Source organism: Pinus tabuliformis, chromosome 9 (assembly GCF_031772625.1).
Source record: "Pinus tabuliformis cultivar Carrire ecotype Pingquan chromosome 9, CPIR1, whole genome shotgun sequence".
Classification (NCBI taxonomy): Eukaryota; Viridiplantae; Streptophyta; class Pinopsida; order Pinales; family Pinaceae; genus Pinus; species Pinus tabuliformis.
In genome coordinates, this window is record NC_142307.1 from 1315648071 (window position 1) to 1315665200 (window position 17130).

General features: G+C 37.7%; 1 protein-coding gene across 2 annotated transcripts in view; it reads left to right on the forward strand.

Annotated features, from left to right (window-relative positions):
- The first annotated feature begins 3289 nt into the window (after window positions 1-3289).
- Window positions 3290-17130, forward strand: part of LOC149153376 (nuclear transcription factor Y subunit A-10-like) — a 99585-nt gene continuing 85744 nt past the window's right edge. Inside the window, exons 1-2 of one of the 2 annotated variants that reach the window (XM_089440635.1) lie at window positions 3290-3561; window positions 3788-4159. In XM_089440635.1, the coding sequence (XP_089296761.1) occupies window positions 3898-4159 (262 nt within the window). In that variant the 5' untranslated portion in view covers window positions 3290-3561; window positions 3788-3897. The remainder of the gene's footprint in view (window positions 3562-3787; window positions 4160-17130) is intronic. The other variant, XM_089440634.1, reaches the window with a different exon arrangement.

Consider the following 17130-nt stretch of genomic DNA (forward strand, 5'->3'; position numbering starts at 1 on the left):
AAACAAGTTATGAAAACTTAAGACAAGTAAAAAACTTGCTTTACAAATCCATAGAGGATTCCAAAAGTTTTTGGAATTAAAAAAACCTTTGCTTTGCATGGCCTTTGGTGCATGACAACCTAGATATAAAACAACATTTTATTCACCTGGGGATGCCTCAAGAAGAATGCCCATGAGTGGATAAAATAAAACTAATATGCATCTATATTGGTTCTATGGCTTTGCCAAGACAACTTGTGGTTGTGTCACTAGATGTTGCAACTAGTTACTTATCTCTCCCATTTCGTAGAAGGCAATCCTTTTAGGAAACAAACTCTCACGGAGTCTTGAGTTTAACACAACATTGTGGGTGATTAGAGTGGACTTTTTCATATCATATATGAAAATAAGAAATGAATGTTTATATAAGAATGTACAATGTGGTAATTTTTTTAATTAATTTTTTTACATGGGGACATTTGTAATTGCAAATCTAAGTGGAGATGGAAATGGTGTATTTACACTTGTTAAATTTTTACGCTGGAGTGTCATGTATTATAAACATATTTATTTCACAGTTCAATATGGAGTTGACGTTGTCTTTCTTAAAATAAAAATAAAATATTTTCTAAATAGAAAAACAATATGGCTGTAATAAAAAAAATGAATATGTTATACATGTTTACTGAGTTGTCTTCATGACATAATATAATTTAATGTAAAGTAATATGAAGTAAAAGAAATGTGTGAGTAAGATATTTAAACTTTATACTTTTCAAAAACATTTCAACAGGAAATTTAAATAAACTATTTAAAAATCTACATCAGCTAGTTTATGTCAATATCAACTTCATATATATCTATATATAGAAAAAAATGTTAAAAACAATATTTTAATGTCATATATAATAAAAAATTCAATGTGAGCACCAATAAAATATTATGAATTAATATTAAAATATACTTAAAAATATATCAATAACAAGAAAACCATTTTAATGTGCGTTGATAAAATGTATGCACATGATATGCAAAATATTTTAATGTCAACTCTGGATATATTATATATTGTTTTATAAAAAATATTTATATATCATATAAAGTTATTGAAAAAAATAAGTTTGTATCTGAAGAAATTTGATCCCTCTAGGATCATGTTAAATCCTTACTTAAAATGCATCTATACTAATTATAATTAATAATTAAACTAACCTAGATTCATCTTAACTTCAGATTTATCAAAAGAGTCTAGAGGGATCAAAATACAAACTTCTTTTAAAATGAAAAAATATTTGTCTCAGGATTTGATAAATCCAAAATAACCGCATTAAACTAACCTACACTCTATTTTTCTATGTTAAATTCAAGTAACTCAACCACTATTTATTTTTCTATGCTAAATTCAAGTAGCTCAACACCTCGTTTGACAATGTCATTAGAAGTTAAAAATAGTAAAAGAATAAACTTTAGTGTTGGGTATAAAAAGTAAAATTAGAAGTCAAAATTGCAGTCCCAAAGTAAAATTAATAAAATGGATAAAGGGATGCGTACAGAGCATGACGTTGAGAAGCGAGGAAAGAGGTAATAAAGGAATGGATATATTTATCGTACAACAATCAAAATTAGATTTCATGGAGCACGCTTGGGCGCGGTGGCCCTATATCATTACTTGCACAGCTAAGAGACTGGAAGTAGTAGACCTCATTTCCCTAAATTGCAATTCATAAGTTCGCTGGTTTTTACCCTAACTGCTGCTGCTCATATCATTTCATTATTTCAGAGTGTAGTGGGCGTCAATTCAAAGCCAGACACCTGGTTTTTACCCTTTGAGTAAATGCAGAGGATAGTCCAAAAATCTGTACGTTACAGGATTGTGGAAATTCGAATACAGAGGAGAGCATCGAATGGGGAGGCAAGGAAAGAAAAAGGGATAAATGATTCTGCTCACATAATGTAATGAGCAGTAGGTGTGCGAGGACAGATGTTTGTGCTCAGGTGGTGGAAGGAACATAGAAGAGAATAGATGATTAGATCATGTGGAGATGTACCCACAATAATGTGTTTTCCTTTTGCAGAACCATCCAACCATTCCTGAGGTCAATGTACGGCCAGAAAAGAAACTCAGAACAAGCAGACAATCTGGTCAAAGGAGGGCGTATGTAGGGTTTGGGTTTGGGGTTTTACTGATTAAAAATTGAAACAATTGCTGAGAGGGCTAAGCCCAGATTTTGAAAGTTGGTAGGAAATCAAGTTGGGATTTAATACTTGCTTGCTTCCATGACAGGCGCTGGTGCTGTGGTGGGCATCTCAAGTACATTTGACGTGGGGACTGTGACACAGAGACACGTAGGCTCTCGAAACAGAGAAATAGGCTCTGGAAACAGAGAAATTAAAGCAGGTTGTCAGGCATCATCGTCATCATTGTCATCCCACTTCCACAACCATCACCATCATGATTCATCACACAACAAAAACAGCAGTTACCGTTCCAAAATTTACCATGCATGCACCTGTGATCCTGTTACGGGGTGAAAAATAACATTCAACCAGTTGAAGTCGCTGTCATGACGAATTCTGGGAGGAAAATAGATATTTTTCAAAGTTTTTTTTGGAATTTAGTTATATGATTTTTGATAAGATTGCGAATTGTTTATAATGTATTTTTGAAGATATATAAATAGATTTAATGCTGGAAAAATTTCAAAAACACTACTTATTACATCACTGAATCTTAAGATTTCAAAAATTACTTTCAAAATTTTAAATTCTATCTAATTTCACTTTTGATTTATATGTTTGTAAAAACTATATTAGAACAATTTAAAGAATTTATTTAGTACTGGTTCAATCATCATCCAACTTTCTGGTCCCTAATAATAAGTCATCCTTAAACAAACTAAAAAGTTTTATACAGTTTTCTTCCTAAAATTTTCAATAATATCAACCACTGTGAAAGTCTACACTCGTAAACGGGAATAATTACCTGGACCAGACAAAAACGTCTAACAATTGGACTACGCCATTCTGGAAGGTAGAGTGGGATGAAACCATTTGGACGAAGCTGGGACTTAAGTTGAAGTGCTTTTTACTTTTGGTGTGGTGAGGTATGGATGGAAGTTTGGGCCAGGTTTTTACCGAAGCAGGTAGGTGGGTAACTCCATTTCCATTTAGCTCGTGTACCCTTGTCTGCCTGCAGTGGCAAGAATAATGATTGATTACTATATGTTTCTTTCTTAGCATGAAATATATTATTTTATTGGCTCTCAGGACCACCCACTTCTGTATTCTCTTTCTTTTCTTGAAGTAACCCACCTTCCTTCCTGGCACTGCATTGACGTGGCACACACTTCCCAAGATATATGCCCATATCATGTGAGCTTAAAATGGGCTTTAAGTGGCACTCCCTTCTAGTTTTGATTTTTTTATCTGGTTTGTTTTGCCTTTTGCAGTGGCTCTAAGATCATAGCGCGCTCTGACTTGACCCTGTTTCCCATTCTGATTCTCATTCGTGGAGAGGTGAAGAACCCAATAACATCTCGCCCCGCCCTGCCTCTGGTTTCGAAATCGAGTTCCCTCTATCAGGTCTGCTTGTCACATACATGCATGGTTTGGATGCAATTTCTTCATCATCTTCCAATACTGAGCTTTTGGGTTGGGTTATGGTGGGGACTAATTATAATTGGGCTGAAGAGTTTTTAGTACAGTTAGTGGCTTTTAACCTTTTTAATGGGTGTTCTTCGCCTGCGTTGAGCAGAATATGAAGGATTGCGTGGGTGTTTATTTCTTTTCGTTAACGGGTGTATGCTAGATTTCAGGTCGCGAAGGCAGAACATCATCTTCATCGGCGAAATGTAGAAAGAAGGTTGCGATCATACCAGTGAACAGCAGCCAGCTTGCGAAGAAGGATTTGCAGAGAGAATGATGAGTATCACCATGCAAGCTCCGCCAGAGTATGGAGTTCAGGGCGGGCATGTTGGGCAGCCTGGCCTGCCTTCTGCGAGTCCGTGGTGGCCTGGAATTGGGTCATCCTGCGATCAGTTGAAGACGATGGACCACTCGGCTCCTGTGAGACAATTGGGTATCCAACTTCAGCAGTCTTCTGCAATGCTCCAATCTCAAGCAGTTGAAGGTCCAGCGCAATTGTTAGCTACCACTATGCCACGCGTAACAACTCATTCTGGTACATACTCTTCTTTCAGCTTTCTTTGTTTTTAGTTTGCCGTGCACTGTCATTGTAAAACTAATAGATGTTTAGAGAAATTGCTCGCAGCTGTTGGCATATCAAAGTTAGAGAAATCCTCGTCAGGTTGAATCAGATCGTGAGAATTTTGTCTTTGTAGACTATTTATTGTCTTGCCATCATGTCAAGGACTTTTTGGCTGGTTCATGGTGGTAATTCTGCTACATTTCATATATTAACCAACTAATCTCTGTTTGTTGCATCCAAACAAGAGATAAAAATTAAGGAAATTACTTTTGTGCTAAAGGGCTGCAGAATGTAATGCCTTAAAAGGTTGTGACAGTTCACTCTTTCAATCGAAGAGTACAACATGAACTTTTGAAATGTTCCTTCCCTGCAAATGGACGAGATCGCCCTTGGCACTATACCTCATAGTAATTCGAGAGGGTTCTTCTCATCCCGTTTGCTTCCTTCATTTGTTACATGGACTGCGTTCTGCCGTCCATTCTCTAGCGGGTACAACCATGGCGCTGGGTTGTGCATCTTCACAGCTTACTACTGATCTTAGAGCTTCAGCTTATTATGAAGTTTGAAGTTTGAACCATCAATGACATGAAATATTACAATAAGATCTAAAACACATTAGAGTCCAGAACTTGATTGCTTCTCAAATAACTTCCTCAACCCATGGTTGTTCATTTCTATATCCTAGCCTTCTAGACTCAAACTGTGATCAACCTATGTGAGCTTTTCTCCTGCATTTTTTACCTCATTCCCTTGGGTGATAGTTTTACATTTTCAAACACACGTCATTGAATCACGATCATTTGGATATAATTGGACATAGATAACCAAAAATCCATATCCAACAACATGTACATGCTTGTTCACGCTGGACTTACCTATTCAAAGGAAGTCATTTGTCAAGTATATTTGCCAAAAGAACTTTGGAGTCTTTGAATCTGTCTCTTTTCTTTTGCTTCTTCTTGACCTATCTTCTTAGTTTGGGATTCTCCTGAACCCCTTTGTAATTTTTCTCTGAGGAGTTGCCTCTTTTAGGTGCTCCTGCTACTTTTGTTACTTTCTTATGTATTCTAGTCACATTGACCTGCTTTGGTCATGCACGGGGAAAAATACTTTTCATTTTCAACGTCTAAGTTGAAGAAGACATCTAGGCTTGGCAGCTAAGTTACTATCTTGAATATTGTGTATGAGTTGAGGATTGGGCTTTGTATTACATGTTATCTAGTTTGTATCGACATTTTGAAAAGGACAGACACACATGGGCTTGCTTGCAACACACTTTTGACCATTTGGTCATGGCCTATCTTTGTAGTCTCTCTTAGTTGAATAGAAAACGTAGATTTAATCCAATTCGGTTTGATAATATTAACCTCAGTACTCCAATTTTGATCACTGGGCAGCCAAAATTGCTAAGTAGAAATTGTTTTATTTGTTGGGTTTGTACTGATCCTGCCATGGAGGAATCTTCCATTTACTCCAGCCACATAAAAGCTTTTGCAGAAGTGAGACATTTGAACATTGATTACAGACTTGCTTTCTGGTCCCTGTGGAAATATTTGGTCTTTTTGCTGCGGCTTGACTTTAAATAGAACATCTGGATTGGGGCTATTTAGAATATGACAAATCGATAATGACTCAAATTTGTCCTTGGATTAACTGATCCGTTATCTCGATGTAAGACTCTAATAGCTATTGGAGCTATTATCTCGATATAAGACTCTAATAGCTATTATCTCTCTATTTAGGGAATCAGGAGGAAGTATATATTATTCTGGTCCCGCTGTATTGTCATCATAGTTAAATGGGATTTTGACATTTTAGCTTTTTGAGCATTAGGGTACCCGATTTTGGTTTTGCTGTTCGTTTCCTATCCAATATTGTAATCCTTAACTAGGAATTTCACTTAAAATCAGAGTAAGCTGGTCAGTTATTTGTCAGGGTCTATGTGGACTGGTCTAAGTTATGGAACTTTCCAAGGTTTCTGGATGAGTTGCAGAAATAACTGTTAAACCCTTTCTCAGCGATATCCTGGAGCATTTCATTAATTCAAATATAGTGTGGACATGACTTTAGGGTAGAATCGTTGATATGTGCAGATCATAGTTATATGGACTTTTTTGGGTGGCAGTATTCTGCCATTTTGGAGATGCTATAAAGGTAAATTGCAAGAACATTCTGTGGCTGTACTTTTTAAGTGCAGAATTAAGGGGAAATTGAGGTGACATAACCGACTACTATCACTTTGTTTTGGTGTCATTATCTGCTTCTTTCTATAGATGGTCTAGTTGGACTAGTTTAAACTTTGATATATAAAACTTTCAAAGGTTTCTGAATGAGTTCAACCAATAGTTATATTAAACTATTTCTTCGCAATGTCCAATAGGATCCCATTAATTCTAATGTATGTTGGACACGACTTCAGGGCCAAATGGCCATATGCCATTGTGTGCCAAGTTCCAACCCTCCTTTGGATGGCAGTATTTTGTCATTTCAGAGATGCTAGAAAGGTAGTATGCAAGAATATTCTGTTGCTATATGTCTTTTCATGCAGAATTCAGAACAGAGGTGAGGTCAATAATTACCATCAACCTGTTTTGGCATCGCATGTCTGCTTCTTCTATAGGTGGTAATGGATTCAAGCTCTGGAAGTTAAGTTATTATCTACCACCGTCTCTATTTAGGCCTCGGGTCCTCAAGTTACACATAGCCATATAGGTTTCAACAGTCTATCTGTTCATGGTAAAAGACACATTATTCATTTGACGTAAGTTTTATCACTTCATAGGAACTTTGTACATGAAATTATAGCATTTTACTCTTTAAAAAAACTGAAATGGTCTGATGAAAATTAAATTCCTTTCTTATCTGCTTGAGCCTTGTAATCTCAAAATCACTCCATTTCAGACATTTTATACTGTTGGTTTTTCTTACCTAATTGTTTGATTATTAGTGTCCTTGGTGAGCTTGTTGAACCTTCCCTTTGATCAACTTCAGAGTTCCCTAGTGGTTATGTAAGAATTATAAGATGCTAAGCATTGTTTACAAAGGGTCTTCTGATCTTGAAATGAATTTCGTTTTTGTCCAGAACTTTTGTTTTCGGTGTAGAAAAGAGGACTTTGTACAGTAACACAATGAAGAGACATTAACAGCTACCCTAGCTCCAACTGCAGGTGGAAAGGGAAAAATGCTCCTACTGGGATTTGTTTTCTTGAGCATTTTACAAGGAGAATCATCAAGTAAACTGGAGGGATCTGGATGACTGGCGATTGCTTCTAACTTTTCCTCATATCGGGGGAGAATCGTTTCCCATTTGAGAATTTTTGGGACTCGGTCTAGTTGCCTCTTCTATAATCGAGCCCTTCAATTTTGTGGTCGCCTTCAGCAGCAGTGCTCCATGTCTTACTTTTGAGGTTTTGTGTTTGAAACCTGTGATTCAGTTTTTGCTGCTTTACCTGGGCATAAACCCCTTCCTTTGTTTTTCTGATTCCTACAGTTTTTTGTTTTCTCATGAACTTTGTCTTCATTTTCTTGTAACTTTTTGGAATCCTTCCCCATCTGTTACTCAGGGATTAGGAATGGTAGTCTTTTCGGCCAATGTTTGACATAGTCTCTTAGAATAATTTACCATAAAATGACCTATATTGTGGCAGATCCTACACCTGAAGGTGGTGTTTTCATAATCTAACAATTGAGTTCAATGGGAACATTCAAGATCAAAGATAGTTCTTTAAACACGGTTTCTGTGCTTTGGTTAGTTACTTGGCTGATCTCTTCAACCATGTAGTCCGTGAAGGTTTTTCACCGGCATGGTCACACCACATCATCCATCCGATCCACAAATTAGGCTCCAACTCAAATCCCAATAACTACAAAATGATCATGGTGGGCCACACGTTCTCGAAGTTGTATGCTACTGTTCTACATAGGAAGCTCTCCAGTGACCTTGAGCAGAGACAACTCAGAGCTAGGGGATAGGCAGGTTTTCGACCAACTCATCAGACCATTGACCACATCTTCACCCTCTGCGCTGTGATTGAGGAGGCACGACATCGCTCTTCAAAAGTCTACCACTGTTTCTTAGATTTTCGGAAAGTTTTGATTCTGTTCCGAGGGAAGCCTTACTCCAGAGACTCAGAGATATTGGCATCTTGATGACCCTATTGACAACTATTACACACCTATATGAGTCCATCCTTGGTTGTCTTCACATGGCTCATGGGATGTCTGATTTCATCCGAAGCACTATTGGGGTTAAACAGGGTTGTCCATTGTCCCCTACCCTGTTTAGGATCTATATTGATGAGTTGGAGGCTTTTCTACACGAGCATATCCAGGACACTAATGGCTGCCTTCTTCACCAGGTCCTGATATCTATTCTACTCTTTGTTGACGACGTGGTCCTCCTCTCCTCATCTCCAGAAGGATTACAGAGGCAGCTGGATGCCTTAGCTCTGTTTTGCGATCTTCGACAGTTGATGATCAACCTGGGTAAAACCAAGATTATGATCTTCAATGGGGTGAAGAAAACTTCAGACCTTCACTTCCTATTCAGAGGGGAGGAGGTTGAGATCACCAACACATATACTTACTTGGGGGTGCAATTCTCAGGTCCCCGCTTCAGTTTGCGACCAACGCTTTAGCCTCAGATCAACAAAGGATATGGATCCTTAGCCCTTCTCGAGAGACAGTGCTTTCGACATCACTTCCAGGACATCTTGTCCAAGATGAGCCTCATGGACACCTTGATCCGTCCCACTGTTCTATATGGCTCAGAGATTTGGGGACCGTCTTTACTTGAGTCGGATTGGGCTTCAGTTGAGAGAGTCCATATTCTTCTTCTTTGCCGCATCATTAGATGCAAATAGATAGTACCTCAACACATCATTCTTGATGAGTTTGGAGCTCATCCCTTTCGGCTTGAGACAGTCTTCAATCTGGTCTCATTCTTGCATCATGTTCGGGGATCTGCAGACTTGATAAAGAGTAGGGACCGTTACCCTTACTTGGCATATTGCTCTTCTGAGACTATTTCCCATTCTACTCCCTCGGGCCGAGCTAGATGTTGGTTTACAGGAGTTTCAGATCTCTTAGAGTCAGTGGGCATTCAGTTGGATTGTCTCCCTCCTTTCCGATATTCCTTGGATGCTCTTGGTCACCTTCTACCTACTAGACAGGAGTTGAACAAGATCATTAGGGAGGACATCTACAGGCAGTTCGTCTAGGTCACCTGGGTCAATCCTTCGGGAGGGTTGCGCCCAAAGATGGCCTTCTATGCTGAGCACTTCTTGGAGTTGAGAGACGGGCTCATTATTCGACCCCAGTATACGTTTCACCACTGGATGCATGCTCTTCGCATTCCTCTAGGCTAGTACAGAGTAGGTTCTCATAGACTTCGGGTAGAGATAGACCACCAGATTGATAGACCAGACAAAATATGCCAAGTATGTCATTTACAAGGAGTAGAGACTGAGGTGCACTTCATTTTTGGATGCCCTATCTACTATGAGATCAGACGAAGGTTCCATTGCTTGTTCAGAGACTCTCAGACCCTCGCAGAATTTTTCAGGTATCTCGATCAGAGATGTTTGGCCCGATATATGTTGGAGGCTCTCAGGTTTCGAGCGCATATTCTTCAACCTCCCATCAGACCAGACCAACACAGAGGATCACGACATTTTTCAGGGTACTACCTTCAGATAGGGTCACAAAGAGAACAATTGATACCGTTTCATATCCAGACTCTAGAGTCTAGACCAATGGGGATCCGTGGGACCTCACCCCGCCACACGAGATCTCAGCAGCAAAACCATCTTAGATCCGTCCCTGGGAGACGGACTAGGTCCTCTAGACCTCAGCAGTGGGCGAACTCCCCCAGACAACGATTTAGTGGACAGTTCACACCTCCCACTGGCCCTTCATCAGGCCAACAAACTTTGTGGAGTTTTTTTCAGTCAGCCTCAGATGTTAGGAAAGATGGTTCTGATCCTTAGATCCATTAGCCCCTGGATCTTCTCCGTCAGGGCATTCCATACATTATATCATTTATGTTCCTACATTGTACCTTTTATATTCATGCATTGTATTTTTTATAGGAGACCGTCTGGTTCTCTCGCATTTATGGACATCATTGTAGCCAATAGTCCCTTTGACCTACTTTGTGGTCATTAGTTTGACATAAATATATTTATCTTATCTTATTTGTCTAGTGGGCCATTATTGAGATCAAGTTGATAGTGCAGCCTGGTTCTTGTGGACACTCCGTCTTTCCCGTTCTCGCTGTCTGACTCTGAACTAATATATCTATCTGAGACATTCTTGACTTTATTAAACTTCTCCATCTCAGAAGAGAAGAGGGCTTGGAAGCCTCCACCAAATTGGTGTAGTGATGACATACATGGTTACTGGGTTGAACTCAGAGAGTGGGTTCCATGAAGAGGTCAAACCTTCCTTGAGAGTTGAAACGATGGTCCATTTGCTAAGATTCGGTTCCTATCCTCTGGGATTTAAAAATAAGCAAGGAAAAATACATCTGGCATGGAGTTTATATAGTTTTCAGTCAGTTTATTTAGCCAGTTTATCATTGCATCTCCGTTTAGCCATAGTCCATTGAATATGGAGATGTGTCCACAATCCTTGCTATTTCAGGGGTTGTTTGTGGTTGATTCCAAGGAAACCAGAAGAATTGTGACAATTTTTGAACTTTCTATAAAGAAACTGCCACCTCGTCCAGGCATTTTTCTACAATAGCACACGGTGGATGCATTTTCTGCTTCAGCTGCCTCCTTTTAAGTTGGAGGAGGTGAGTTTATTCATTTGCTCAATATTCAACTATGTAGTTGTTGCATTTTCCTGGGCGACAGTTGAGAGTTGTTGGGCAAACACTAGAGCCTCATGCAGAAGATTGCCAAGGTAACAAGAACGGGGTGGCTGGTTGGAATTTAAAGAGTGTAGGGAGGATTGAGGGTAGCAACAGAGGCAATGGCTAGAATTCCAGAGGAAGATCTAGCTGAGTGTAGAAATAGCTACACTTGTTCTATAGTATTCTTCCTCATCTTTTTTTTTTGTAAGCTTGGTGGGACTACATCTTCATCATATCCATTATATTACTCAGATCGGGGTGAGGAATTGAACTGGTGACTTCACATCAAGGAGTGCCTTAACAGAGCACCCGATCACCATCTATCCAAGACTCGTGGACGTTCCTCATCTTATTTGCCTTGCCCATAACTTATTTCTGATATGTAACTGGAACAATTTTGAGAAGTAACATGATTCCCGAGTGTAAATCTTTCGAGAATATCAACAGTGTTCCTGCCTTGTTAATAAGAAACATTTCTCTTGCATGAAGATTCGTTGAGATGTTCAACCATGTCACCAACTCCTGAAATGAACCCTCCAATAGTGATTGGCAAAACTTGAGTTCCTATTAGAGGAAAAGAACCTTGAGAATTAAGGTGGTTTGTTGTTTTAGAAATCATTTTATTGTCTTAGAAGCTGGAAGTTACTTGTTACAGGAAATAAAATGTCATATTCATAATTCAGTTGATCCCTTAAACAATAGTGCAAATAGCAGCGCTTCCCTTCAACATAAATTCAAGTTTGTAATGAAGTCCATTGAGATTAAAAGCGTTTCATGGGGACTTCTGTGAAGTTTTTTGTAAAAATTTATTGTTGTAAATCGTAATTGCAGACTTTCTATTTAGAGACTTTTGGTTGCTAGGTCTTTTTTTGCTAGCTCAAATTAATATATTTTTGGATTTTTTTATTGCAATTACAATGCAAATTTTTTTGTGAGATTGTGATTTTTCATTGTTTAAAATGCATTTTTGAATGTATAAATAGATTCAACATCTTGAAAAACCCCTGTGGCACTCCAGATTGTACAACTCAAGCCTGAGATTCTAACAAATCCCTACAGGATTTCAAGCAAAATTGACCAAAAAATATGCCCAGAAAAGGACCAAAAGGACCAAAATGTTCAGTAGTTAAAATACACCTCTCTCTCTCTCTACACACACACACACACACACACACTACCTTCGTGATTTTCTCCCAATTTGCCAACAAAATTAAAATGTCTAAGATCTACGCCCTCCCTACTCTGAACACACACACATATTGAAAGATGCCCCCAATTTGCCAATAAAATTAAAATGTCTAAGATCTAACCTAGGAAAAATTCATACTTCTCAATAAAATATATTTAGGTTAGATCTTAGACATTTTATTGGCAAATTGAGGGAAAACGGCCAATATAGTATGAACCTAGGAAATCTTAGACATTGTTAGAGATTTCCGGGCGAGAAATGTGTAATGGATTTTTAATCCGTCCAACGTTTCGGATGGTTACTCCATCCATCATTAGGGACCAGAGAGCTTCGTGAGTAAACGAGAGTTGAAAAGCCTTTTTATAGGAGAAAGGAACTAGTATCTATTGGGAGAAGGGTCAAAGTTAAATAAATTTATTCAGAAATATTAATTAAAATTTGACCAAATCTATTAAAAATTAAACAATCTTATATCTGAAATAAGAAATTGGTGGAAATTAATATATAAAATTATTAAATAATTAATTTAGAATTGAAACATTGAGAATGAGTGAAAAATAAGAATTAAAAAATTTAAGAATTAATTGAAAACAATAATTAATAATATTCAAAAAGAATAATTAATAATGTAGTCAAACAGAAAGGGTTAGCTAAAAAATAGAATTAATAATTCAATAATTTAAAATAAATAAATTTATTCAGAAATATTAATTAAAATTTGACCAAATCTATTAAAAATTAAACAATCTTATATCTGAAATAAGAAATTGGTGGAAATTAATATATAAAATTATTAAATAATTAATTTAGAATTGAAACATTGAGAATGAGTGAAAAATAAGAATTAAAAAATTTAAGAATTAATTGAAAACAATAATTAATAATATTCAAAAAGAATAATTAATAATGTAGTCAAACAGAAAGGGTTAGCTAAAAATTAGAATTAATAATTCAATAATTTAAAATAATTTTTAATGATAAAATTTGACATAATTAAAATAAAAATTAATTAGATATTTGAATTAGAAATTATAGGATTAGAGAAAGAAAAGAATTAATTTTTTTAAACTAAAAATTAAAATAGTGATAAAATAAGATTGGGATGAGAATTAAGAATTTAAATAAATGAATAAAATAAGAAATTGTCAAGTTGACCAAATGAGAGAAATTGAAAATAGTGTATATATATAAATGAGGAAAAATGAAAATAGTATATATATATATATATATATATATATATATATATATATTAGTTAAATAAATAAATTAGGTATTGATGAAATAATTATTTGATTGATAGGAAGATGGAGTTTAAATTATCAGTGGGCAAGATGGTGGATGACGGACTTCCATGATTGGCTAAGTCTATATCCAGCCTCTCTATTAAAATTATTAGGGTTCTTTTCAATATCCATGGCTTCTTGAATTACACGAGTTATAAAAAGGAACAAAGGCTAGGATTTTCGAATGACCAAAATGAATCAGATGTTTGGACTTAAAACAGTGCTCAACAATGGCTGATTTCGATAGACGGTTGTGGTTTGTATAAACTATGTGCTCTTTTAGCCTGGCTTTGAAAGGACAACCAATTTAGCCAATATAGGACTTCCCGCATGAACGGGAATCTCATAGACCCCTGATCCTTGCATCGGGTCTTATTTGTCTTTGGCCAACCGGAATAATTGCTTGAGGGTTTTATGGGGCTTGAAAACGGTTTTAATGTTCTTTTTGGCCATTTTATCTTAGACATTTTGGTTTTAACGACAAATTGGTGGTAAACAGGTCAATATTGTATGAATACAGGTAGATCTTAGACTTTTTGAGATTATTGGCAAACTTTGGGCGAACCATAATATCAACCTCGCACAATAGAGGTCTAGACGTACCTGCAATACTCATTGGACTTTTTGTGCAGCCGTTTAAGTTTGAATTTGCTCCTGCTTGGACTTGCACCTGTTTTTTTTGTTATTCTCAACCCCCAAGAAGCTTCTCAAAACTAAAGTCACGATATATGTGCATTCTTGTATCTGATAGCTGCCTAATACTTCTAGCACCGTGTTTCATCTCTTGTAGCTCCTATTCTTGTTCTTCATTCCACGTTTTCTTGGACCAAATCTGACCAATGCATTCATTTTTCTTTCACCAAGTTAAAATATTCAGTGCTAAAGGATTTCATAATAGCTGCAGCTCAAATTCTGGAATCGTTCATTTTCATCCTGATATTTTCTTGGCTGTGTTTTCTCAATCTCCTATGCTTTCAGGCATCCTATTTGCTTGGACTAATTTTCTTTGGGTTTTGATTACTTTTTTAGATACTAGTTTTAGTGCTCATTTCGAGCAATTCTTTCAGGGATTTGTGAAGACAATACAGGTCCCTTTTCATGTGAATCATTTTTAAATTTTCACCATTTGGCAGTGTTACCAAGTTTTGCATATTCTGTCAAAGATACCAGTTTTCTTGGATTCTGTCTAGAAGGAAATTTTCCATTTAGTTGCTGCCATGTGTTGCAATTTATAATACATTGAAGGCTCCAGGAGCCAGTGTTTCTCGATGGAATGTTTTTTTTAGAGGTGGTTCACGGGTGGCCGCTACATCCACGGAAAATCTGGGCAGATCAACCCCGAAGGGAATCTTTTAAAGCCCTTCGGCCATACTAGCAGGGCCTAACCCCAAGGGCGTCGAGGAGAATTGACCCTGTGGCCTCCTGATTGGTGAGGTACTTAACAATGGGGACTCGACCAGCTGAGCTAACCCTTGGGGCTATTTCTCGATGAAATGTTATCTTTCTGTCTTATTCCAAACTATGCTCTATTAATTCACTGAGATTTTATGGAGTGTTACCTCTGTAGCTGATTTCAAGGGGACATAGTTAACTTCCTGTTCTATTTAACGGTACAGAAAGCTTTCAATTCTAGTGCGACTTTTGCTTCTTATGACTAATCCAATTCTTCATCTGATAGTATAGACAGTATATAGCTGGGACCGAGAAAATGTGGCCAACTCAATGTACATAAGAATCCAAAGGACAAATAGCAGAGGTCTAGACTCTAGACTTTAGAACACGCTGATAGAGAGGCAATGAGGGTTGATGTTGTTGTCATTGTAGAATTTCCTAGAAATTCTGCTTGCTGCTTTAATGAACAAGCTAAAAACTAATTTCTTTTCTTAAAATACACAGAATTTCTCTACTTATATGCACCCGAATAGGAACAGAAATAAACACAGTCACACAATAGTCAACACAAAATTTTCTAGGGAACCCAACTGGGAAAGCCCTCTGCTTGTTTGAGAATTTTATTGATAAAATTATGAGCAATAGATCTCTTAAAATACAGTCCTGTTTCAATAGAGAAAGCAACTTATTCTCCCTGCTTGTTCTAAGCTTGAAACTCCTTGTAAGAACCCTGATCCTGCTTCCCTTCTTCCTTGCCTGACTGAGCTCCTAAATCCTTGGGCTTTGCCTGGAAATTAGCTCCTATTCCTAGCACATTCCTCAAGGAATTCTCCTTTATCAGTCTGCCCTTCCTACCACAAGATCTGCACAAACTCGTGCTCTCTATTGTTTTGTCTCACCAACTCTTGCTCACAAAACAATTGATTCAAATCTGCGCCTTCGTCCTCCTTATAAGCAATTTGAATAGGCTAGATTTGGCAAGTTCTATTTTTGGAACTCAAACTAGTGATTGATGTGTAAACTGAGTCTAACTGACACATGCAACTCGTCCTGCCTCAATTTAGAACTTGAGGCTCACTCACTTGTCTTTTCCCAAAAATAACTCGCACTAGAAGACACCAAACTGAGCCTTCCACTTCTGCATATCAGTCAAACTGCGTCATGAACTTTCATAACTTATAGGAGCTCACCCTAATTTTTAGGAATTCGTCCTAAATTTTAGGAACTCGTGATTGCTAATGAACACTGCTTCTTGTTCTCTTTGACTAAGGTACAAGTCAGAGGATCTTTCTTACTACTATTTTCAACACTCCCTCGTAGCGAGGAAGGTGTTTCTGGAAGAACCTTGTCCACCTGGATGTGTCTCCAACTCCACCACGTTCTCCGCTGCTGCAGCTGCTCCCTCTGAACTAGAAGACTTCTCTGCTTTTTTCTGCGGAACCTGTTTTGAAGACTTGTTCTTTCCAACCATGCTTTGTGAGTCCATCACTTCTTTATTCTGAGAACTTCCTGCCTTGTTGCTCAAGGCTGCTCCCTCTAAAGGCATGCATCTCCAGCTCCACAATCTGCCACTATCAATGTTCACAGCTCCATTTGTGTCACTGAACTTTGGCTCACTGATCTGCCCACTAGCAGCCCTCTTGCTCCATTAAGATGTTTGCTCATTGGGTTTTCTGGAACTGCCCTCTTATGAACCATATGACTTCTTTCATCAGTTGAACTAGGGCTCCCAAAGTCGACCTCCTAACAGTCTATGACTCCTTCCATGAACACTGTACTTGAGGTCTTCAACAAGGCTGTCCACTTGTCAAGATTCTGGCTGTTCCAGAATGCTGCTCCTAGGGCACAACAGATCTGCCCTCATACTGTGATAAATCAGCCCTTTTGTCACTCTTCCTTAGGGCTTACACAACTGCCCACACACAGTCACTCCTTGACTGATCTAGGGCACATACAACTGTTGTTCAACACAGTGAACAGATCTACAATACACCATCTATATCCCTGTTCTTAGGGCTACTACCAGCCACTAACAGTCCTCTAATCCTCTGTTCTTAGGCTGACCAATACTGTTGTTCAAACTCCTATGAACAGACTCCCAAATCAACAAATCTGCTTCCTTCACCTCAAGCAACTATTGCACTTTCTGCCCTATATGCCTTACTGTTCACACCTGGAAACACACTTAGGGACAAAACTTCTGAAGATTGTTCTTGCTTGAAGA